Below are 24660 nucleotides of genomic sequence, written 5' to 3'. Positions count from 1 at the left end.
CCTGTGGGAAGATGCGCAAACTACAGAGGAAAACCAAACAATGCATATGCTACCCCAGGGAAACACTAAATTCATTCAGACGGGAAGAAAGGAAGGAGCTAGCCTTTTTTCTTCCGTGGCTTTCTTCTACACGATAAACTTTGGAGAGAAAGCCACTCTTCATTTGAGCAGTCCAGCAATCCATAGAGTTCAAAGCTCTGAGTTCTCAACATGGACCCTTTCCTGAGGGTACATCTGAGTGAACCATGAACCCAGAGCCGCAGGGTAAAAAAAAAGAACAAATAAAGCTGCATCTGGAAGAAATAGAAGATTTAATAGAAAACTCTCGAGATATTTTTTTTTCTACTCCAAAGCCAATTCTGTCAGAAGAGTAGTTCCCATAGTGTTTTTGGCACTCCTTATTTCATCCCCACCAGGGTCTGTGTCATTGAGTGCTGTGGAAAATCAAATACAGTGTTTTAAAGATTGTTTCCATTGAAATGAAATCTAGTCTGAAAAATATGTCAAGAATGGATAGATTCAGCCTCCTTGCATATTATTGCAAAATATTTTTTCTGTTAATTCCTAGTAAAATTAGAATTTAGTAACCATTAAATCTACATTTTTTTCAGTATATTTGACATGTAATCTATAGAACAGCATATTATTATTATTATTTGACCACATACTCAGCTGCTGTAAAAAAATCACGCAGACTGATTATAAATAGCGGCACAATTCAGTAGCACAAATGATCCACTGGAATTTGTGCAACAATTATAATATTAAAACAACAACGAACTGGTGGGAACATAAGCCTGAAAAAGTCACCAAAAATCAGATGGTCAAGATCCTGTGGGATTTTCGTATACAAACAGACAAAATACTAGCGCATAACACACCAGACATCACACTGGTTGAGAAAAAGAAGGTTACAATCATAGACATCGTAATACCAGGTGATAGCAGGGTTGAGGAGAAGGAACATGAAAAAGTCACAAAATACCAGGGTGGGGCTCGACTAGTAATCAATGCCAAATCCGGCGAATCAACAGGCCGCTGTGATACAATCAAATAATAATAATAATAATAATAATAATAATAATAATAATAATAATAATAATAATAATAATAATAATAATAATAATAATAATTTTAAAATTAAAATTGATATTGATATTGATATTGATATTAATATTAACATTAACATTAACATTAATATTGTCTATTTTGGGGAGGTTTTCCCCTCTCTTCCCCCCCCCCCTTCATAGGAGTCCCCCAAAAAAATTGCCACATGGCTTGGGGGGGGTGATCATGTGACTGAGTGTGCATGAGTGATGTCAAGTTGGCCATACCTGCCCAGTCACATGACTGCCAAGCCACGCCCACAAAATGGGTTCTAAAAAAATTTGAAACCCGCCACTGGTATGAACAGTATAGACATCATAATGAGAGCCAGTTTGGTCTAGTGGTTAAAGCACTGGGCTAGAATAGCAGGAGACCACGAGTTCAAATCCTGCCTTAACCTTGAAAACCAGCTGGGTTTTCCAGAATGCCAGTCATTGTCCCTCAGGGTTGTTGTTGTGGGGGAAATAGGAGGAGGAAGATGTGTTTGATACGTTCACCACCTTGAGTTATTTGTAAAAATAATAAAAGTGGGATATAAATGAAAAATATGAAATAAAAATAACAACTGTCCTATTACAGATTCTTTTGCTGATTATTCCCTACATGGAATGCAGGGATTCCTCCACCCCACCCACTAGCTTGCAAATATTGGTTTGATTCATACATCCCGCCAAGCTATAATGTAGCTCGTTTGAATTTGACTTCACAGACCATGTAAGCCCAGCAATTGTGGTAGGTAAATTACAATCTAAGGTTTATCATATTATATGAGCCCAACCAACTGTGGTTTATTCAATAAACTATTGTTAAGCAAACAATGGTAAAGCATAACCAAACCCAACCTCACTATCATTTTTGAGGTTATAACTGAACATATATAAATATATGTACATACATACATACATACATGCATGCATACATACATACGTGTGTGTGTGTGTGTGTAGGTATTTGTTACAACCCCTGGTATGCCCAAATATGGGAGGGAACTCACTACTCCCCCTTTGAACCTGGGCTGTATTACATATTAGGCAGGAGTCTTAGCCACTAAGCCACAGGCTCTCCTCCTTTTATCAGCTGAGCCAGGGAAATAGGTATGTATTTGTGTTACAACCCCTGGTATGCCCAAATATGGGAGGAAGGTCACTACTCCCTCTTTCTGTCCTTTTGGTCATACCAGGGGTTGTAACACAAAACACACACACACACACATAAACCCCTCCGATCCATACATTAAGCAAACTGATGCCCACCACGGAGATGTGGTACGACCACAAACGCGAAGCCAAACAACAGTAAAGCAGCTCACCAGCTCAAATCCCTCTGCAACTCAGACTAACACAAGCACAACCAGGCCCCCACCCAAACAGAACACGCTCCCATCCAATCAGAGCACAGCCAAACTCCCATCCAATCAGAGCACAGCCAAACCCCCTACCAATCAGAATACACTTCCACCCAATCAGAATGCAGCCAAGCTCCCACCCAATCAGCACAAACCCCCACTGGCAGTTAAAAGGATGAACCGGCTGAGATCTCACATTGCTCCTGGAAGCACCAAGCCGGAAGCACCAAGCCGGAAGCACCAGCCTGAAGATGATGAATGAGACTTCATCGAAACGTCGTGAAGATACTTCCAATTCTACGCGGGAGAAAACCCGAACAACCAAAGACATACATACAAACACCCGCGAAAACCTCAGAAAACATATATATATATATATATATATATATATATATATATGTATGTATGTATGTATGTATGTATGTATGTATGTATGTATGTATGTATGTATGTATATATATATATATATAGCCTTTCTCTCTTTATTTATTTATCAGCACAAACACAACATATATATGGCCTTGCTGATAAGGAAGAGAGCCTGTGGCTTAGTGGCAATTACATCGGCCTAATATGCAATACAGCCCTGGTTCGATTCCCAGTGGGGGTATGGCTAGCTGATGATTCTTTTTTTCTTACTGCGTTCTTGTGTTATGTGATGCGTGTCCTGTAAAGCTACAGGACATGAAATCAACTTTGAAGGAGCCAGCTTAATCTCCAAAACAGAACACCTCAACAAAAGAATAATTATGGAAGCCATCAAAATAGAGAAACACCCCCACAACATTAATAAATGTGATGATACCTCCCACCTACCAAACATCTGGAAACCAGCCCCAGTCAACAAATGAACACCACCACCCAGGCCCTTACAATACAAAACAACAATGCACACACAGCCAGCACCAATCAGCACCAATCTACCAATCATGATACAACCACACAACCAATCATTCCACTTACTGAAACAAAGCCAGCACCCCATCCCCTCCCACCAAGATTTACAGAAAGACGGCAGCTCCGGTCGCATTTTAATCCCAAGCCTGAAGATGGCAAGTGAGATCTTACACAAACACATTTATCACTATCTCATCATTTTTTGTCCCAATGAACACAACCATTGAACCACCTTTACCATTTTAATGCTGATTTAATAATTACCAATTATCATTTTTCCATATTGGATGCTTCTCGACTATGTCTGTCTTTTCAAAACAGAAAACAGAATTTCTAAATATATGTAGTAATGTGTAAACATATCCATTACTGTTGTAGCATCAACCTTTCTTCATGAAATGGCTGGCAAACCAGGAGAGAAAACACTTTCAGAAAATAAATGAAAATGCTTGAAGATATTTCGAGCTTCAACGGAAATATGGATGAGAATTCTAATCAATCCCAATGAAAGTGATTGTTTATATTAACTTTGACCTTGAATGATTAATAAATGTGTAAAGAAGAGTCAAAGATACTTATTGGAGAATTACAATATTTGGAATAAACTAGGAGATTATAATAAAGTCCTTGTAGATAAATGGCACCACCTTGCTGAGGAACTATTTATCCACTCCCTCCAACTTAATGGGGCATTCTTATCCTTATTGTATTGAATCAATTGAGTAACCATTAATTAGGCCAATAACTACTTGTTAAATCCCATAAAAACAATGCTGTTCCCAGTGCTGGATGTTTACATTCCAAATACAGAAAAGCATTTCAAAGAATTAACTTATTATGTATGACAATTTTTGTTCCATTTAGCCATTTGACAATGGCACTAAGATATAGTGTTAATATACCAAGGCCAAAGGTTTGCCATGATAGTTTAATGGTTCTTTGGACACCATATTTTTTTCATTGTTTTTAGCATAAAGATTTTATTTATCTGGATTTTTTAAAATTATTTTTCCCCTTCTACAACACTTTACAGTCATTATATCAACATTATTATGTCATCATACCTGTACATGTATATATTATTTCACTTCTGTGTTTACACATCTTTATACACAGATACATATACATACATACATACACACACGTATTATGTATGTATGTATGTATGTATGTATGTATGTATGTATGTATGTATGTATGTATGTATTTTGTCACAACCCCTGGTATACAATTTTCCCTGGCTTAGCTAATAAAGGAGGCGAGCCTGTGGCTTAGTGGCTAATACAACTGCCTAATATGTAATACAGCCCAGGTTCAATTCCCAGTAAGGTATGGCTAGCTGATGAGAGCTAAATAGCTTGAAATAGATCTATACTAGTCTCCCTTTATTTATTTATCAAGACAAATGCAATATCGGCAAGGTCTCACTCGCCATCTTCAGACTGGGTCACCGAAACGTTGCCAAGACAATCTCAATCTTACACCCGAATACAACAAGACCAACATATCTACATCCATGAAAATCCTTGTTTTGCAGCCATTTGTACCAAATGTTCCAAATTTCATAATATTCCGACTCTTCTTTATCTTTTAATTTTAGTGTTAATTTGTCCATCTCTGCACAATCCAAAAAAATTTGTATCACTAATTCGTCTGAGGGGATATTATTTTGTTTCCAGTATTGGGCAAATGCTATTCTAGCTGTGGTTAGCAGATGTGTTAATATGTACTTAATTTTCTTTGTATATTTCCCTTTGATTATTCCCAGCAGAAAGATTTCGGGTTTGTATTTTATCTGTTCTCCTATAATTTCTTGCACCCATTTCCAAATTGTTGTCTAATATTTTTGTGTTTCTGGGCAGGTCTACCTTATGTGATAAAAAGTCCCTTGCATTTTTTTTTTTTTACACTTCCAGCAGGACTGATTCATGTTTGGGTACATTTTACCCAATCTTGTTGGTGGTAAATGCCAACAATAAAACATTTTGTTCATATTTTCTTTAAGTGCTGCTGATTGTGTTAATTTATAATTTGTGTTCCAAATTCTTTCCCAATCCACTAGATCTATATTGTAACCAAAGTTTTTGGCCCATGCTATCATGCAACCTTTAACTTTTTCTTCTTCAAATGTTACTTCTAATAAATATTTGTAAATTTTCGTTATGAATTTATTTTCCGGGCCAATTAAAATTTTATCTATTTGTTGTAATTCTGTGTATATTCCATATTATTTTACATCTTTTTTGTATTTCGATTGTAGTTGGAGATATGGCCATCAATCTATATTTATATTTTGCTCCTTTAATTCCTGATTTGTTTTCAAATTTCCTTGGATGTCTAAAATTTCACAATACCTAACCATTTTTGATAGATCTAGTGTATTGGGATGTGTCATGGCTTCCATTGTGGAAAGTGATGTCAGTATTTTCATGTAGTGTTTTTCTCTAATTTTATTCCAGACCTATATCAGTGCATCTCTAATATAGTGTCTGTGAAAGTATTTTTGTTTCTTTTTACCCTCTTCCTATAGGAAAAAATGCCATCCCATTTACAAATCATGGCCCTCTAATGTTAGTATTCTTTTATTTTTTAAATTTATCCAGTCCCTGATCTGTGTTAGTGCTGCTGCTATGTAATAAAGCTCCCAGTCAGGGAGTCCCATACCACCTCTGCTTCTGTCACCCTGTAGAGCTTTCAACTTTATCCTGGCTTTCTTCCCTTAAATTTTAATATAATCTTGTTCAATTCAATTTTTAAAAAATCCTAATTTTATGGGGATTGTTTGAAATAAGTATAATAGTCTCGGTAGTACATTCATTTTTATCACTGCTATTTTTCCTAATAATGATAGTTGTAGTTTCCCCATAATTCTAGATCTTTTTTTATTTGTTACACTAATTTTGTATAATTATTTTCTTTTATAGTTGAGCATTTTGCAGTTAGCCATATTCCAAGATATTTAACTTTCTTTGTCATTTGCAGTCCTATTATTCTTTCTAATTCTTTATTTTGTTCTTCCTTCAAATTTAGTTATCATTTTAGTCTTTTCTCTATTAATCTTTAACACTGCTACATCTCCATATTTTTCTAATTCTCGCATTAAGCTATTTCCTGTTTCTAGCGGGTCTTCTATAATGAATACCAAATCATCTGCAAAGGCCTGAATTTTATACTCCTCTTTTTTAATTTTAGTTTCTCTTATCTCCAAATTTTGTCTAATTCTTATTAAGAAACTTTCAAACATCAGGATAAAGAGAAGAGGTGATAGTGGGCAACCCTGCCTTACTCCTTTCATTATTTTAAAGGTCTCTGTACTTTCCCCATTTAATAATATATTTGCCCTTTGGGTGGAGTGTATCGTTTCTATTAATCTTTCAAATTGGTCCCCTAATTTCATATTCTTAATTTGTTGTGTCATGAATTCCCAATTTAAATTGTCAAATGCCTTCTGTGCATCCAGAAAGACAAGTGCCACTTGTTTCTCTGGATGCACCTCATAGTACTCTAAAATATTTGCTATTATTCTAGTGTTATTCCTGATTTGTCTTGTTGGGAGAAATCCATTTTGGTCTGCATGTATATAGTCATTTAATAGTTTTTTCAATCTCTCTGCTATTATTGTTGTGAATATTTTATAGTCGGCATTTAACAACGAGATTGGCCTATAGTTTTGAATCTGTTTTTTATCTGCACCTTCTTTAAATATTAATGTAATATGTGCTTCCCTCCATGAATCCGGTATTTTTGCTTTCATCAGTGCCTCATTATACATCTCCAACTTCAAGGGTTCTATCAATTCGTTCAATTCATCTATTATTTTGTATCATTCTGTTGGGAATCCATCTGGGCCTGGCGTTTTATTATTTTTCTGTTTCTGAATCACCTGTTTCAATTCTAGTTTCGTTCTTTTTTTTACAACATTTCTTTTGTTGATATATTAATATTTTTTCTCTTTCTTTTCTCAGTCTGTATGACAACCACCTCCCCAGTTTATTTGCTTGCTCAAAGAAGTTTTGTTTTGTTTGTTCCTCTTCCGGGCCTACTAGTTGCTCATATAAATCCTGTGCCTTCTCCAGATGTCAACTTTAATCCTTTTCTCCTGCCAGGTTACCAGCATCCCTTCAGGTACCAACCACCTAAATAGTATATCTCGTTTAATCAGTTGTGTCACCAGGAATCGATATTCTCTCCTTTGCTCCCTCACTCCTCGTGGGATTTGTTTCAGGGTTTGTATCTCTTTCCCTTTGTACATCATCGGCTCATCTCTTGTTATTCTATAAATTATATCTCTTAATTTTTTCCTTGCGAATCTGATGTGTACTTCTATAGGCAATCGGTGTCTTCTGGCATAGTTGGTGCTGACCCTATATATATCGTCCAACTCATTTAGAATCTCATGCTTATCTCTTTTTAACATCTCTGCTATTAATCCCGACATTATCATTGGTAAATCTTTCTCTTTTGTCTCTGTTACATTCTGGAATCAAAAGTAAAATGCTGTACAATCCATTTCCAGGTGGATGAGAGAGTCTTCTAAGTTTTTGCTTGATGTTTTCATCTGCTGTTCAACTAAGTCTAATTTCTTTTCTGTTTGTTCTGTTATTTTTTTTACTGCCTTTATTGGCTGTTCATTTTTTTCCAGTGTTTGTTGTATAATTCCCATTTTGTCATCTACTTTCTGTATGTCATTTTTAACTTCATTTTTCATTTCACTCATCTCTATTTTCATTTCATTCATATCCGTTTTCAATTCACTGTGGTTTTTAGCTACTGCCTCTTGATGCTTAATCATAGTTTCTTGGATAGTTAGCAGTGCTGTATGCACATTTTCGATATTCAATCCAGAATTTGATTTTTCCATTGTAGTCATTTCTTCTGTTGACCTTTGGGATGCTGGAGAAGCAATCAATACCTTTGTCGCTGGATTTGTCGCTGGGTTTACAATTGTCTTTTTCCTGGTTCCCAGTGCTGTTGTGTTATTTGCCATCTCTTTAAAATTTTATCTTGTTCTTTTAGTATCTTATATATGTTGTCCCAAATTAGCATCCAATATATTTCCACTTTTTTCCCCTTTTTAAATAATTTAAACTTAGCTTGTTCTATCTATATTAATCCATAAACAGTAGTCTTAAAGCATCCAATATTTCCCTTTCCCCCCTTTTTAAATAATTCCTTAATTTAGCATGTTCTATCTATATTAACCCACAAACAGTAGTCTTATAGCATTATAAGCAACTTAAATAATATATTCAATAATAACTGGTAATAGTAAAAAAGGAGAAAGCAAACAGAGAGAGGGAAGGACAGAGAGAGAAAGCCTCAATGCTCATTCATATCAACAGTACTATATTTTAAAGGTGCGATTATTTTATTATATCCTTAGTGTGATTACTGCAATTTAACACAGATAGGCATTTATAACATAGACATATATATATAAGGATATCCACAAGCTTTCCACTTACTTGTTTATAAATATAAATATTGATGTAAGTACTTGTTTATAGGTGTTATAAATATTATATATAGATATTGTATATAATTGTAACTTATTTCATTAAACTATTAATGCAGTCAGTTCGTTCACCTACTTTTTCTTTAACTGTTTTTTTAAAGTTCTGGGTTGAGTTACTTTTCTTTTCAGTCTTTGTAAAATTGTCCACGTTCTTCTGTTCTTAGTAGTTCTAAATAATTTCAGCACAGCTGTTGCATCAGCCTCTTCCCCTTCCATTTCATTGTCCTCTTCTTTTCCTAACTGCTGTCTGTCAACCGCCGCCCTCAAGCACACCACAGTTCTCCAAGTCCTCCTTCTTTCTCGGTTTCTTTCCACTACTTGAGTCTGTATGACTTAGAGTCAGTTCGTGCGCTTTCTTGTTGTCTCCCCCACCGATCGCTTACTTATGCCAATTAGTTCTTCGGGCCGGTCTTTGCCTCTAAAAATCTGCCACTCTCACTCCTCCAAGTGGCCTCTCGGTTATAGAACTCTCTCACCCGATCTCTGGAGACTCACTGCTTTGCTCATTCTCCTCTGCGATCTTCCCTTTCTGCCCACACTCACCGCTGTTTCCACTCGCAAGCCAGTCCACTAATCCACTCGATGACACAAGAAGTTGATTAAATTCTTCCTTCCCCTTTTAGATAGTTTGTCGAGACTTCAAGTCCGCCATTGAAACAAGGCAGACACTTGCACACCGGATTAAAAGGGTATCCCCATGTCGTAATGGGCAGTCGCCCTCTGCCTCATTAGTCCTAGGGTTTCCCTACTCCTCCGCGTTTCTCTCCAAGATCAGCGTACCCCCGGAGGGGTCCTCCAAATGAGATAAGAAGTCAGACCCCTGATTTCTTCCCCACACTCATCTCAACTCACCACCATCTTTATCTAAATAAAGATTTTATTTAAAGGTCTATAACAAAGGTCTTCAAATGTTGATGTTGATTTTAGCCCAGGTATTTATTTATAGGGGGGAAATGTCTGGACCAAATGCAATTTCTAATGTTGGATTTTCCTCCTTTCCAGAGAGACCCCCCTTTGTGCAGTGCTGTGGAGCCATTACCATGGCAACTCCACTGCGCTGCACAGTAGAAGCCATTTTACGGCAATACAGTAGAAGCCATTTTAAGGTACAACAGCCTGTATCTTAATAGAACACTCCCCCTGAGGGGTTTTAGGGGTGTCTTACTCCCACAATATTTTTTCCAGAGAGTAAATCATCTGTGTATCAAGTTTGGTTGAAATTGTTCAAGGCATTCCAATGTTATGCTGGAACACACACACACACACACACACACACACACACACACACACTTTTTAAAAAAATAGTCAGTTCTTATAGTGAAGCTACCAATGCCTTGGTTCGTCCAGTATCTGTGCTTATTAAGGGCAAAAGGAAGTGGCTGCCCTTAATTCATCTAGCTGTCTACTTTCCCTAAGAGAAGACTTCAACCCAGGTCTTCTTGCCCCTAATCCAGTACCTTAATCATAAGAGAGTATAATCTCTATTCAGACATCTCATCAGTAATGTATGTATGACATAGATAGTCTGGATATTGGTAAAATAAATAATCCTGACATACATATTGACATGAGTATTGAAATATTTTGTCCTTAATAGTTACTTTCTCAAATCCTGCCCATGGGTGGAACAATACTCAAACCTAACACAGATGAATCATTCTTGGCTTCCTAGCTCATATATAAAACCACAGGACTATGTTTGAGATTGTATGTAGCAATGGCTGCAAAATGGAAATCACTGCAGGAATTCAAACAACCTCACCAACTATCTGCAGCTAGAGCAATAAAATCTGCAGCTTAAATGTGTAGGGCCTAAAATTGCAGCAGAAGACAATGAAGCAGTATAAAAAAATGTGTTTAGCTTTATGCTTTTATGTGCAAAAACATTCAACACTATTCCATAATATTCATCAATCTTACACTATTTCATAGAGCCCTTTTAATTAACTTTACTATTCTCACATTCAGATGTGAGTTGTATTTTCATTAGACTTCAATAATCTGCTGATAAATATTTTCTTGATATATACAGTAATTAAAAGGAAAAGAAAAGATGGCAACATTGTGTCATTGACACCTTTTCAAACATTACATGTTTTCTTCTAATTTACTTGCTTTCCTAAATTCTCCAAAAGTTCTAAAATGCCCCATAAATTCAGTTCAAATTTCAATTTAGAAAAATAATACCTTACCTTACCAAAGAAGGAACATGGAAAATATACAACACAATTTTTATTCTTATTTTTTGCTGTTCTTATCTAAACCTTTGTAATCTGAAAGGCATTTTTCCTCAAACCTTAAAGTCTTGAATTACGTTAGGTCAAAATTTTGAAAAACAACCAAACATTTCTTTAAATGTGAGAAATTCATGGGGAGAAATAATGCTGATTGCAATGAAATGCTTGCACTTCTAACTGTATATTTTTCAGAAACTAATCTGGCGTCAATCCAAATGAACCTGAAACATTATTGTTGCTTTGCTAACTAGCTCTGTGGGGAGCAGAAAGACTAACAACTACCACATCCATTCCTAAAGACCATCTTTTCAGCTTGGATTATTTTTCTTGGCATATGACAGCCTTGTAAAATCAGACGCCTGAAAACATAAATGCCCTCTAAATGTCTGTTAAAATAATCTTTCTAGGGAATACTTCCTATAAGAAGTTCAGTCTCCCATATAGATTCCTTTACACAGATGTATTTCAGTGGTCTGTATAATCCTTCTTCCTGGCTTTTAAATAGTGGAAAAATATACTTCCTTTTGCCAAACCTTCTTTAGTTACTGGAAAGATTTATAAAATAAATAAATATCAAAAGGTATAAGTCACAAATAGTTCTTTCTGGACCACCTCTGTAATTACAGGAAGGCTGAAGTCTTACACTTAATTATAGTCACTTCAATGTATGTGTTTTCTTGGAAGAAAGACTCAGAACATACTTATAAATATAACATGAACACTGATTTAAATGCCTTCCCCCTGAAAACCTGTCCCTTCTGTCACAGTAATGTGTCACACAAACTGATGTGTAATTCTGGCAATTTGCACAGAAAATATCTTGTCCCAAAGGATGCCCAACTCTCATAACAGGCAATATAATACAATGTGTGTGTTTTCACTAGGAGTGGTGGCCTAGTGGTGAAGATGCTCACCTCCCACTCGGAAGATTGAAAATTCAATCCTTGTAGTGGCAGATGTTTCTCTCCCAGAGCGCAAAGAAAAAATATCTGCTGTGAACTTTGTGTGGTGTCAGGAAGGGCACCCGGCCAGTAAATGCTCAATTCCATCCAGTCGCCCTGATTCTAACCCGAATTAAGGGATTACAATGGGTTGTAAAAAGCAAGTGTATGTCTGTATATACTGTCTGTCTGTGTGTGTGTGTGTGTGTGTGTGTGTGTGTGTGTGTGTGTGTAAGGCTTCTATATTCAAGACATGCTATGTTCAAATATCACATAAATTCTTTATTTTTTATGCTGTCATGATTAGCATTTGCACACTCAACCCCAGGAATTAACTCATTTAATATTTTTTTAAAAAAATAATCTTGGATTACAATTTAACATTCAGTTTATCATCAGGCTGAAACATGAACATTATCATAAAGTTAGACTAACAGAATCTTGCAAATCTGAAATCACATTCTCCCTCCCCTGCCTTTACTTTCCAGATAACTAAGGAGGGCTCCATCTGAGATGCTTACTCTACCCCCATTCCTCCTTTGAACTCAGACTTGGTTTATCAGATTGCTATCTAAACTGTGCCTCCTGTTATACTCCCATCCCATTACAATGAGAAAGACAAACTCATACACATGCAAAACTGTGCAGTTGTTTGTACTAGAGTATTCCCGTGTCTACAATGGACATTCCACCCTGAAGGAAAGATACTTGAGATCATCATCACCATCAATTCCAAATAAGTAGTAGGAGGGTCGTACTTCCCCTTCCCACTTGCACTGAATGGAACACAGCTGACTAGAAAGCTCATAAAGATTATTAAACTAAGCCAATGGTGAATTCTCTTCTATTACAACATAGCCTAGACATTTATAACATCTTTAACATCTTTTCATGTAGTAAAAAGAACCAACTATACAGAATTTTAAAGCACTTTTACTATGGGTATTTGCAATGGAAATATTAATTTTATTTAGAAAGATTATTCTTTATTCTACTTTCCCCAGAATTTGCCCTCCCAAATAGCTTTTTATTTCCAACATATGTTCTGCAACAGCTGTTTTTTTTAATTAATGTAATAAAATTTAGAGGGAAGCTCCTTCCTTCCTGGCAGTTCTCTCTTTTTGCAAACACCCACATCCACACCCACACATCTTAAAACCATTTTGCTAAATTCAGAATTGCAGCCTCACTATTACTATTGATGATAGATAAATAGACTGTTCAATCAATATACTTATACTAATTTTAACAGCTTCATAAGTCTCCTGCTGGGCTTTCATTAGCATTCATTCATGCATATTACCAACAGGCTTCACTTCAGATGTATTGCTTTTAGACTAGCTTACTTGGAAACACAAGCTATTCCTGAACAAGTTTATACTACAAAAATGTTTCAACTTTTTTTCTCTTTCTTCCATTTAAGGTGGACAGTATGATGAAAATTCCATATAGTTTATTTTAGATGGAAATACATTGGAGTTCCCAAATCCCTAAGACCAGTCAGTGCAATAGTGACTCATGTCACAAAAGGCGAGCTTGATGTCATCCCATAGATAATTAAACATTTAGCTCCCACTAGTACTATTGGGTTTTTTTTTACTTAGACATTGTGCATCTTTAAGACTTCAAACTCTAAACCAATGTTCATGATACTACCAGATTTATGTGAGACAACTATTTTTCTTTTATTGATTTCAATAGTTGTGCATACATATTAAAATAACAGTGTGGGATGGTGCCAGGGGCCTCTGAGCTGGTGTGAGTGAACAGACCCCCTCCGCTTAAGCACGGGAATGGCAGGGACCTCGACTGCCATTTGAGCCAGTGACACAGCTTGCCGGTGGACCGGGAAGCCAGCTGCACAAAACGCTTTCCAGCGAATACTGGCGTGATTGCTCTTGTCTTACAGTTGCGCCTTGTTTGAGAATCCAATGAATTATTTGGTTATGTGAAACCGTTTCTTCTCAAGCGTCTCTGCTGGGCGAAGACTGAGTCGAAACTGGGGAGCCGCCAGGCAAAGGAGATGGGACCAGAAGATTGACAGACTCAGTCTCCGGGCAGAGAAGCAGAGTTAAGTCATTCCTTGGATTCTCTAGTCAGCACACTGGAGAATGACTTAATGCAGCAGCCCCCAATCTTTTGGGCACCAGACACCGATTTTGTGGAGAGAGGTTTTTCCACAGACCAGAAGAGCTGTGGTTTCATGTGCTGCCTGCATCCCATGGATGGGGCTTCGTTTGTCCGCATGGCCCTGTTTCTGGCATGCTGCGGACCAGTCCATGGATGGGGGTGGGGGGACTCCTGACTTAATGTGTTTGCTACATTATGCGGCATTTCAGTTCAAGTGATCTAGGAATGGACTCACATGCCATAGCAATGCATAGCAACAGAAATAACATGTCAGAGGGATGAAATAATAGACTGACTGACCCTCAGGAATATCACAGATTTATGGAACATTATCACCAATAATGCTTTCATCTAAATCTGTACAGATAAAACCAAATGTGCAAAACTAAGATTTTTAAATGTATTTGTATATCATCTTAATACAGTGTTTCTCAATCTTGGCGACTTTAAGTCCTGTGGACTTCAACTCCCAGAATTCTGGGAGTTGAAGTCCACAAGACTTAAAGTCACCAAGATTGAGAAACACTGCCTTAATATAACCATATTTCAAAACATATACTGTAGCACAACCTTTTCATTTGGAAATGTACTCTCCCAAACCTTATATAGGATAGCCTACATACAACAGTTTTACCATTTTCTGCCTTCAACAAATATTCTATTCACACAGTATTGAATATGTTGCCATTTGACAGACAAATATTTACCTCAAACACCTCCTCATCCAGAATTCGTGTTCCAAAGACAGTAATGCCATTGGTGTCAATGACCGCCGGGCTGCTTCTCTTGAGTGGTTTGGTGGTTTTCTTCTTACAGTCCACAATCATGGTCACTGATTCCCTCTCCACACTGATGGCCACCCGATGCCACCTAGTATAGAAATCAAAATGTTTTTAAAAGAAGAAACCATTTACCTAGAAATTTTACATCTTAAGATAACTGGAGTAATTATATTTGCTTAAAATATTAAAAGGCTATATTTCTTCATTATAACCAGAAGCTCTAGCAATGAGAATTGCTATTAAACAGCAAATTTGGAGCAAATTGACCGGATGCCTTGGTAATCAGGACACGGACATCCTTGCAGAACTAATGTGTCTAGAAAAGCTACAAAAAACATAGCTTGGACATCAATCTCTTTCACATAGCATGTCCATGGGCAAGTCAAATAGTTATGGCTTTTTGGGCTAGAGTTAAAAAAAATGTAAATGTTCTGCAACATAGTAGAGTAGAGTAGAAAATAGAGTGGGGTAGGTAGGGTAGGGTAGGGTAGGGTAGAGTGGAATGGGATGGAATAGAACAGAACGAAACAGAACAGAACAGAACACCAGAACTGGAAGGGACCTTGGAGGTCTTTTAATCCAATTCCCTGATTAGGCAGGAAACCTTATACCGTTTCAGACAAATGGTTATCCAAGCTCTTCTTAAAAAATGCCAGTGTTGGAGCATTTACAACTTCTGGAGGCAAGTTGTTCCACTGATTAATTGTTCTAACTAGTAATGCTGTTGGGAGACTATATTGCCCTAGACCCTGCTCTACTCATGGCAGCAGTATAATACTAGCTCCCCCCTTTTAATATGAAGCATAAACTAGGGTACCCAATTCTAAGAATTAGTTCAATCTTAACTCTAAGCCTACCTCACGGGGTGTTACAGAGCCCCCAAAATGTTAACATGGTCCTAATAGGCAGTTCCAACCCACCACTGGTGTTCTCCAATATCATTTTGGAAATCCCCTTAGCCATCTCTGCTAGGAAAATACTAGGCAACAGGGTACATGGTATGCAATAAATAAAATCATCATCATCATCTCTGAAAGGTGCAATGAAAGACAATACAAAATTCTGTCTCATGCAAAGACAGTAACCATTATCTGGAAGTGAGCACCTCACATTCCAAGGTTCCAAGATATAATGGAAAGAAAAAGCAGATTCATGATCTAGCCAAAGACATAAACTTCCAATGGTTAATTAATTGAGCATTGCAGATAAGTGAAATTTTGTCTACATCATGCAATATAAAAGCTCCAAAAAGACAAAGAGCATGATGATACCTTTCAGGCTTGGCTGGTTCTAAATGTGGAATGCGTATGAGTAAGAATACATGTGCGAGTGTACAGGCATCAAACTTGTTAAACCAATAAAGCTTTATTGTTGTTAGAATTCAGTGTTCTTGTTATTCCTTGCAAGATCCTAGCTAGCTCTTTAATTGAAATTCTATCTGAAGGTCAGGGAGGTCAAGGAGCAAGGGCCTCTTGGGCTGAGTGTGTTTTCTTTGAATAAATTTTCTCCATTGACCAAAGCTGGGCACAGAGTAAATATAAAATTCCCAGTTGCAGATCAAAGTAAGTGGGGAGAGCTGGGAAGTGTGTTTCTCAATGGAAAGTGTAAGGAAAAATGATTGACTCTACGTGAGATGTACAAAAATGAAATCAACAGTTAGATTTTGAGGATTTTTATAGCAGAAACATTCGCTATCCTCAGTCTATCTCATTTACCCAGTTCAAGATTAAGGTTCTCATACCGGTCCCAGTTCAAAAAGTTTTCTGGTGAGTTTTCTATTTGTCTAAGTATTCCTCCATAATAGATGGAAAGGGGCACACAAAAAAGGGCTCTATTTTGAAAGCGTATTTATTTTTGCTAATTTTATTTATTTGGCTTAGATGCTGCTGGCTTCAAACTGACACTCCACAGATAGTTATTAACTTATGACCTGTCACTTAATAATCCATCCACAGGCTTGGCCTGTAAAGCATCTAGCTTTTGTAAAATATTGGATTGCCCCTATCCACCGTCACATGATCACATTTAAGCCACTGGGCAACTGGTTCACATTTATGACTGGTTGCAGTGTCCTGCGTTCATGGGACTGTTTTGTGCAATATTTTTTTTCTGATTTCTTGCAAAAAACACTAATTCAAGGGGTGTAGGTTCAGACTTAGGACCATGTGATTTGCTTGTAAAAAAATATTTTAAAAAATGGGTCTAATCACATGATATGCAACTACAACAGGGGTGGGTTCCTGCCGGTTCCAACCTCTTCTATAGAAGAGGTTCCACAAATCTACAGTGCCATTTAGAACCAGTTCCAGCTCCCTCCCCCAGCCAGTCCGCACATCATCAAGATGAAGAGCGAGAGGAGGAATTCTGGGAGTTGAAGTCCACAAGTCTTAAAGCTGTCAAGTTTGAATACCCCTGGGGTTTTTTTTTCTAAAGGGTTAGGGGTGCAAGGGTCTTGTAACTTGACAGCTTTAAGACTTGCACACTTCAGTGCCAGAGTTCCTGAGCCAACATGACTGGAGGAGGAATCCTGGGAATTGAAGTCCACAAGTCTTAAAGCTGTCAAGTTTTAACACTACTGGGGTTTTCTTTTCTAAAGGGTTAGGGGTGCAAGGGTCTTGTAACTTGACAGCTTTACTACTTGCTTGCTTCAAATGCCAGAGTTTCTGAGCCAATATTTTGGTTGCTAAGCAAGAGCGTTGTTAAGTGAGTTTCACCACATGTTACAAGTTGGCCACGCCCACTCAGTCACATGACTGCCAAGCCACTCCCAGCCGGTCACATGGCCGGCAAGCCCCGCCCATTTGGTCACATGGCCGGCAAGCCACTCCTACAAAGCAGGCCACACCTACAGAAGAGGTTCTAAATTTTTTTGAAACCCATCACTGAACTACAATGACTTAACAATTGAAATTCAGTTTCAATTATGGTCATAAATTGAGGACTGCCTGTACTACTGGGGTAATATTGAACAAGATGGCATGTTTATAGACTCCGACTAGTCTCCTAACGCAAATCAAAAGCAGTCAGGTTGGTATCTTCATCCTTTTTGGGAAGGGAGGGTGACAGCATATTACCAAGCACCCACTGAAGGACAGAGAAAATAGGAAAACATCAACTAAGTAGTATGTTAAGGACAATAGAATACAAAAAGCAAGACAGAGATGATACACAGCTAAAAAAGCAAACAAAGCAGCAGGAAGATGCCAATGATCATATGCCAAAGATTTGTGTTCAAACCATATGGCAAAAAAAACCCATGCAAAATATTTTGTTTAACTCATCTGGTGACTGGTATCGGTAGACTCAATTGACAACATATTCAAATAATTCACACAGACGTCATGAGCTTTGGATGATGTTCTACTTACTTTCCATCAGCAATATTGACCGTACCAAATATGGGATAATCTTCTGGGGCAGGCTTTCCATTTTGATCTTCAAACAAGAAGATAGGCGACCTGCCCACCTCAATGCCAACCTGCTGAATGCCGTGTTCATTGTAGATAGATAAAAGAAAGGACTGGACTCCTTTTTTAGGTTTTATTGTAAATAGAACTGAAAAGTCTTCAGGAAATTTTCCACCTGTCAAGAAAACAATCCAGGGTCACAAATCCTAAGAGTAAAAAACACAATTTTGGAACACTTTGTTTATTAGAATGGGGATCAGACTTTGTACGTTTTCTGTTTAATTCTGCAAATTCCATTGTAGGAATATTTCTTTTTAAAAGCTACTGTGCTTCCTTGTTTTACACTGCACTTGACTTTGGCCACAGTGTAACCTACATAACACTTCCATTAAACTTATTTCAGTCCTATTATGATTCTATTGGGCTCATATATTCAGTAATGAGTTTCCTCGAAAATAAGACCCAGATAGATAGATGATAGATAGATAGATAGATAGATAGATAGATAGATAGATAGATAGATAGATAGATAGATAGATAGATAGATCCTCCAAAATAGCCACCAGGTCTTATTTGAGGGGGGGTGTCTTACCTGCTTACCTTAGGACCACTGCAGCCAGGCCTCCCATACCCTGACACCTGTTCCACTGCTGCTCGACTTCTTCTGTGGCTGCTTATAGCCACTTGCGGCCAGACCCCAAGTGGTGCATTGCACCAGTGCCGCCATGCGGCCTCCTGCTGTGAGCAGCAGCACCATTGCGACATATCACATGGCGTACTGCCTCAAGCAGTGCCACAGGTAGTGGCATCGGTATGATGCAGTCTTAACTAGGGCTTATATTTGGGGTAGGGCTTATATTAATTGCACACGTAAAATCAAGCAAGTGCTTATTTTTGGGATAGGTCTTATTTTTGGGGAAGCACAGTATTTAATTTATTTGGAACTTAGCATATGAAGATCAGTCTAGATCCATATTATATTCATTCATTCATACACACTATCATATTTTTTTAAAATTAAATGTTGTGCAATTTTTGCTATAAATTGTATTTTGTGTGCTTCTTTTCTTAAGATACACATGTATCTATGCAAATTTCTCCATTTCCTAAATTTTAGGCAGCTATCACTAAGGCACATTTTTGCAAATAAATTTTCAAATACGTACACAAGTTCTCATTTTTGTACACTTTTTCAAGGCAAAAATAGCTGAAGCTAGATAGACTTTATGAATTATGTATCAGTTTGTGCTGCAATAGAACCTGTTCCTTTATTTATAAAAAGAAAACTGATTTGTTTTAACATTCTTCAAGATCTGTGATTTCAGTGGAATTTACTTCCAAATAAGCAGCAATTGCTGTCAGTTTACAATTCTAAATACCAACACACGGAAATAAATTCCAGTGAAATGAATGGTGTTTCCTTGAGAAGGGTAAACATGCATGGAATTGATAACACTTGCCCCAGTGGTTTAGTTTAATTTAAGCAAATCTGACATTTCTGAGAGAATATGTATTTATGTGGGTTTTAAGAAGCAGATTCAAAGCATAATTACAAAAAGCAACGACAAAACACACTGATGTTATTTCAGCATGTGGCAAGGAGGAGGAAGAATATACTGTATTTATTTATATATCACATTTAGAAACTGCCCATCTCCCTCATAGAGCGACTTTCTATAGGCTTGGCCTGCAAAAGAAGATGGACGGATAGAAGGAAGAGGAGGGTGGATGTGTAACAATTTGGCAGAAAGTTAATTTATGCCCACAAGAACAGAATTAAGGTCATTCCAGGCCATAGTCCTTGTAAGTGATGATGTCAGTGTGTGAATCTCCCTTAAGTAGAGAAGTATACAAGGGAATGAGAAATTCTTGCTTCCTCCGTGTCCATGTTTTGTCCATGACAAAAGAGTAATATGGGTGTGGGACAATACCAAATGTAAATATCTTCTCTAAGATTAGAATCTTCACCACAATCAGAGGTGGTATTTAGCAGGTTCTGACCAGTTCTGGAGAACTGGTAAATACCACCTCTGACTGGCCCTGCCTCCATCTATTCTCTGCCTCCCGAGTCCCAGCTGATCGGGAGGAAATGGGGATTTTGCAGTATCCTTCCCCTGCCACACCCACCAAGCCATGCCCACAGAACCTTTTTGAATCCCACCATTGACCACAATGATCTAAGCAGTAATTTAGCTAATTATCTTGGAGAATTACAGGTAGCCCTCAATTTACAACCAGTTGCTTAGCAACCATTCAACATCCCAAAACACCTACCTGGGGGTTACTCAGGACCTGGATTAGAAGCTCCAACCATTTCCCCCTCCCCATAGTCACATGATCACACTTTGGGTGCTCAGCAACCAGGCTGCCTTCATGATTGTTTGCAGTGTCCCGTGGTCATGCTACCATGTTTGATTATGTTTCTTCCCCCCCAAAAAATATCATTTATTTCTGGTTTTTAGCAAAACCACAACCACAGCAATTCATTCATTCATTTAACAACTGCAATGATTTGCTTAACAACTGCCGCAAAAAAAAAATCATAAAACCATGTTAGTCATGTGACTGACCGGCTTTGCAACTGTTTTGAGTTACAGCCATGATGGGCAGGTTCCATTACCGTTGCAACTTGAGGACTACCTGTACATTGAGCCGTAGTGGCGCAGTGGTTAGAATGAAGTACTGCAGACTACTTCTGCTGACTGCCAGCTGACTGCAGTTTGGCAGTTCGATTCTCACTGGCTCATGGTTGACTCAGCCTTCCATCTTTTCAAGGTCGGTAAAATGAGGAGCCAGGTTGTTGGGGGCAATAAACCCCAATAAACCCCTGACTCTGTAAACCACTTAGAGAGGGCTGTAAAGCACTGTGAAGTGGTATATAAGTCTATGTGCTATTGCTATTACAGATGTGTTGAAATTTCAGTAAAGGAGAGGAAAGCAAAAAAGTTTAGAGTCAAAATCTATAGGGAAACTGCGGTTGGAATCCAGACAGCTTGGAAACAGCAGCTGGGGCTGTCACCCGTCATCACCTTTCTACCACTATGGTTTTCCCTCAGCATTCTTGTCATCTACTTTTAATATTCTAGTCCTCACTGCTGTTGCTTCCAAGACAGTGGGATGAGGTCATCCATAATAGCTATATGGTGAAGCCTGTCTGCCGAACTATTTTTTTTTTTAATGAGCAAGCTTCGTCTTTTCTGGAGTTTCAGATTTTTAGTAATTTAGGGTGAGGGATATTTACTATTATAGAATTCTTTTTTTTTCACATGTCAGCATAGTTTATACATAGCTTTTTTCTATTATGCCGGTGATTTCATTTTGATTCATCATGAAAAAAAAGGAGACTGTGTGAGCCAAAGCCAAAAGTTTTTCTTTTCCAAGACTAAATTAATAGCCTGTATGAAATTGGTTATTCTCAAAATAAGCGATACGTTACGGTTGTCTTCCCTTTTTATAGCATAACCATCCTAGAACTGGAGAAAATCTTAAAAGAACAGAAATAATATATCATTTTCTCCTAGTGAATATAGAAAAGTCAAGATGGAACAGATGATGGTAACAGTTGTCTCTATTTTACTACTTGGAGGGGGAGTCAGGGATGTTGTACAGCATTTCCCCAAAAATAAGACAGGGTCTTATTTTCTTTTAACCTCTGACATACGGCCTGGGCCTTATTATCGGGGGGTATTGTTTTGGGGTTGCTGGGTGATTTCTCTCTTGCGAGTGGACTCCCGAAGACCAGGCACAGCATCAGGGGCAAATGGCTGTGTTGTGCTGTTGCAGCAGCACAACACAGCAGCCATGAGGTGATCACACTTACGAGCAGCCACCCAACCACCCCCCTCTCCACCGGGCAGAGCACCACTCACTGACCTAGCAGTATCCCAAAAGCACCAAGCCGTGCGAGCGCCTTTGTCCTCCCTCCCAGTTTCTGCGGCTTGGCACCTTTGGGATACCACTAGGTCGGTGAGTGGTGCTCTGCCCGGCCGGAGGAAGGGGTTGTCCAAGGGCTTAAGCCTCTGGAAGGCCCCTGAAGGCTCCGGAGGGCTTAAACCGGTTCTACGAGCAAACTGGAAGTCCGTTTGGTGTTTTTTTGTGCTCCAGAGGACCTCTGGGGGGGAGGCTGTTTTCGCCATCCCCAGGCTCCTATAAAGCCTCTGGAGCCTGGGGAGGGCAAAAAAAGCATGCAAAAAATGGGGGGGTCGCACCTGTCATGCGCGCATGCGTGCTGGGGGGTGGCATTGCATTATGGGTGCGGCACTCCCGTGCACGACCCCCCCTGGGCTCCCCCCACTTATGGCACGCAAGCCAAAAAAGGTTCGACATCGCTGGCCTAGAGTCTCATCATTCTTCAAGCAACATCTTTTTGCTCTGCTTCAAGCTGTTATTTCTCTGCTAACTTGAACAACTATCTCAACACATCGCTTCTGACTCATAGGGTTTTGATTCAGAGCTGTGCTGAAAAACAAAACTGTAATTCTACTGTCTATTTAGCTGAAGTCGGTTAACAGATTGGCTGATTCTATTTACTTATTTCTACTAGGACAGAACAGGAGAACTGGAACCCTAAGTGAGAGATGGTAACCATAGTTTATTACCTGTCGGAAAGTAGCCATGAAGGTTGCCCACACTCCATTTTGCTTTTAATGCAGTCATAATCTGGATTATGGATTAAGATGTATTACACTGGATTATGTGCAGTGGTATTGCTTAAAGTGGTGAGAGGATTTGTAAGCACACTTGTAAGAAACATTCTTCTTTTTTAATATTTATAAAATACATCGAAAGGAGGAGAAAAAGAGTTAAGCAATCATTTTCTTCCCTGTCAAACTGTCTCAGTTATAACAGTTTAGGATTTTAGGGGGTCGGGCTACAAAACAATTTGTATTTGAGCAATGTACAATTGCCTAGGTCCACTCATTAAAGTCGCACTGAAGTATTACATGCTCTGTAAATTTCCAATTATTTAAGCTCCTTAAAACCTTTGTAAATGAGCAGGGGCTTAAACAGATTATACTTATGGAAGACTTTGAAATAATATTACAAATCATTTGAGCTTTCCTGTCTCTCTGGATAGGTTTACGGGCGTTTGATTTATAATCCTTTTGATAAGGATGGCAAAAGTTCAGATGATATCATACCACCGGCTGCAATGGGAATATGGAGATACGGCTGCAGTAAAGGAACTTACACGATATTTACAGTTCATTTTACCAAACGTTCCACTTTAAGAAAAAGGATTCTGTATTGTAAGATCTAATTTGCACAAGTAACTGCCAAAGGAAGAAAAAGGAGTTGGCCTAAAAAAAAAAGGGAGGAGGGGGCTGGGGGGAGTTTCAAGAACCGAATGCAGCTCAGCACCTGCCTTGTCTGAATTGCTTAACCTCATCCAAAAGTTATGCTGAGAATGCTTAGGGCAGGAGAGTATTGATTCATCCAGTCTGGGCATGTGCTTTCAGTCAGATACAAACGAATGGTAGAAACCCTGCAGGAAATCAATTTGTTTTTTACTGTAAAAATTGACCCTCTCTCATGCTTACTGTCAACAAACAATAAGTACAGGTAGTCCTCGACTTATGACCACATTTGCGTCCAGCATTTCTACGTTAAGTGAGATGTTTGTTATGTGAGCTTTGCTAAATTTTATGACCTTTCTTGCCAACGTTGTTATATGAATCGTTGCAGTTGGTAAGGTAGCAACCCGGATAAATGAATTGCGTCTGGCTTCCCCATTGACTTGTGGCCCGCCGGCAGCTAGTGGAGCTGGCAGCAGAATCGGACAGTGAGGAGGTTGGGAAGGAACATGGGCCAGTCCTGGGGATTGAGGAAAGCTCAGATGATGGCTCTGCGTCAGAGGCAGAGAGGGAGTTAGACAGCAGTGAGACAGAAGAACAGCTGGAGTCTGTTCCTAGTGTGCGCATGCGCAGAGCTGCCAGAAGACAAGAACAATGAAGAAAGCAGGGTCCAACTTAAGAGTAAAGCCACACCTTGGAGGTGATTGCCCTCCCCATAGGAAACAAAAGAGGAATGAATGGGAAGTGGGCTTTTGCAGGAAACAATTCGTTCAGTTGTGTCAAGAGGGGAAAGTTCTGTTTGTGATTATAAGAGACTCTGTGTCAAGTTTTACTTTGCCCTGTGTTTGGAAACAAGTTATCTGGCAGCACTCCAAATGAGATAAGGTGCGTGTGGATAAACATTCCTCTGAAAGACTGTTTGCTAAAGCTTTGCTGACTGTGAATGAAAGGAATTCACAGTCGTGTAAATAAAAGAGGTTTTGTCGGGACCCAGACTTTGCTTCT

The 24660-nt window shown here is 38.5% G+C and overlaps 1 protein-coding gene across 5 annotated transcripts in view; it reads right to left on the bottom strand.

Moving 5' to 3' along the window:
• COL11A1 (collagen type XI alpha 1 chain) overlaps positions 1 to 24660 on the bottom strand; it is a 272785-nt gene that overhangs the window by 215061 nt on the left and 33064 nt on the right. For all 5 annotated transcript variants that reach the window (XM_081948969.1, XM_081948972.1, XM_081948971.1 and 2 more), the window contains exons 3-4: positions 18323 to 18536; positions 14880 to 15042 (exon numbers count right to left, since the gene is read on the bottom strand). In XM_081948969.1, coding sequence (XP_081805095.1) covers positions 14880 to 15042; positions 18323 to 18536 — 377 coding nt within the window. The remainder of the gene's footprint in view (positions 1 to 14879; positions 15043 to 18322; positions 18537 to 24660) is intronic.

Source organism: Natrix helvetica (genome assembly GCF_964273705.1).
Source record: "Natrix helvetica genome assembly, chromosome: 3".
Taxonomy (NCBI): domain Eukaryota; kingdom Metazoa; phylum Chordata; class Lepidosauria; order Squamata; family Natricidae; genus Natrix; species Natrix helvetica.
Note: the sequence above shows the minus strand (reverse complement) of the source record. Positions and strands in the feature narration are given on the sequence as shown.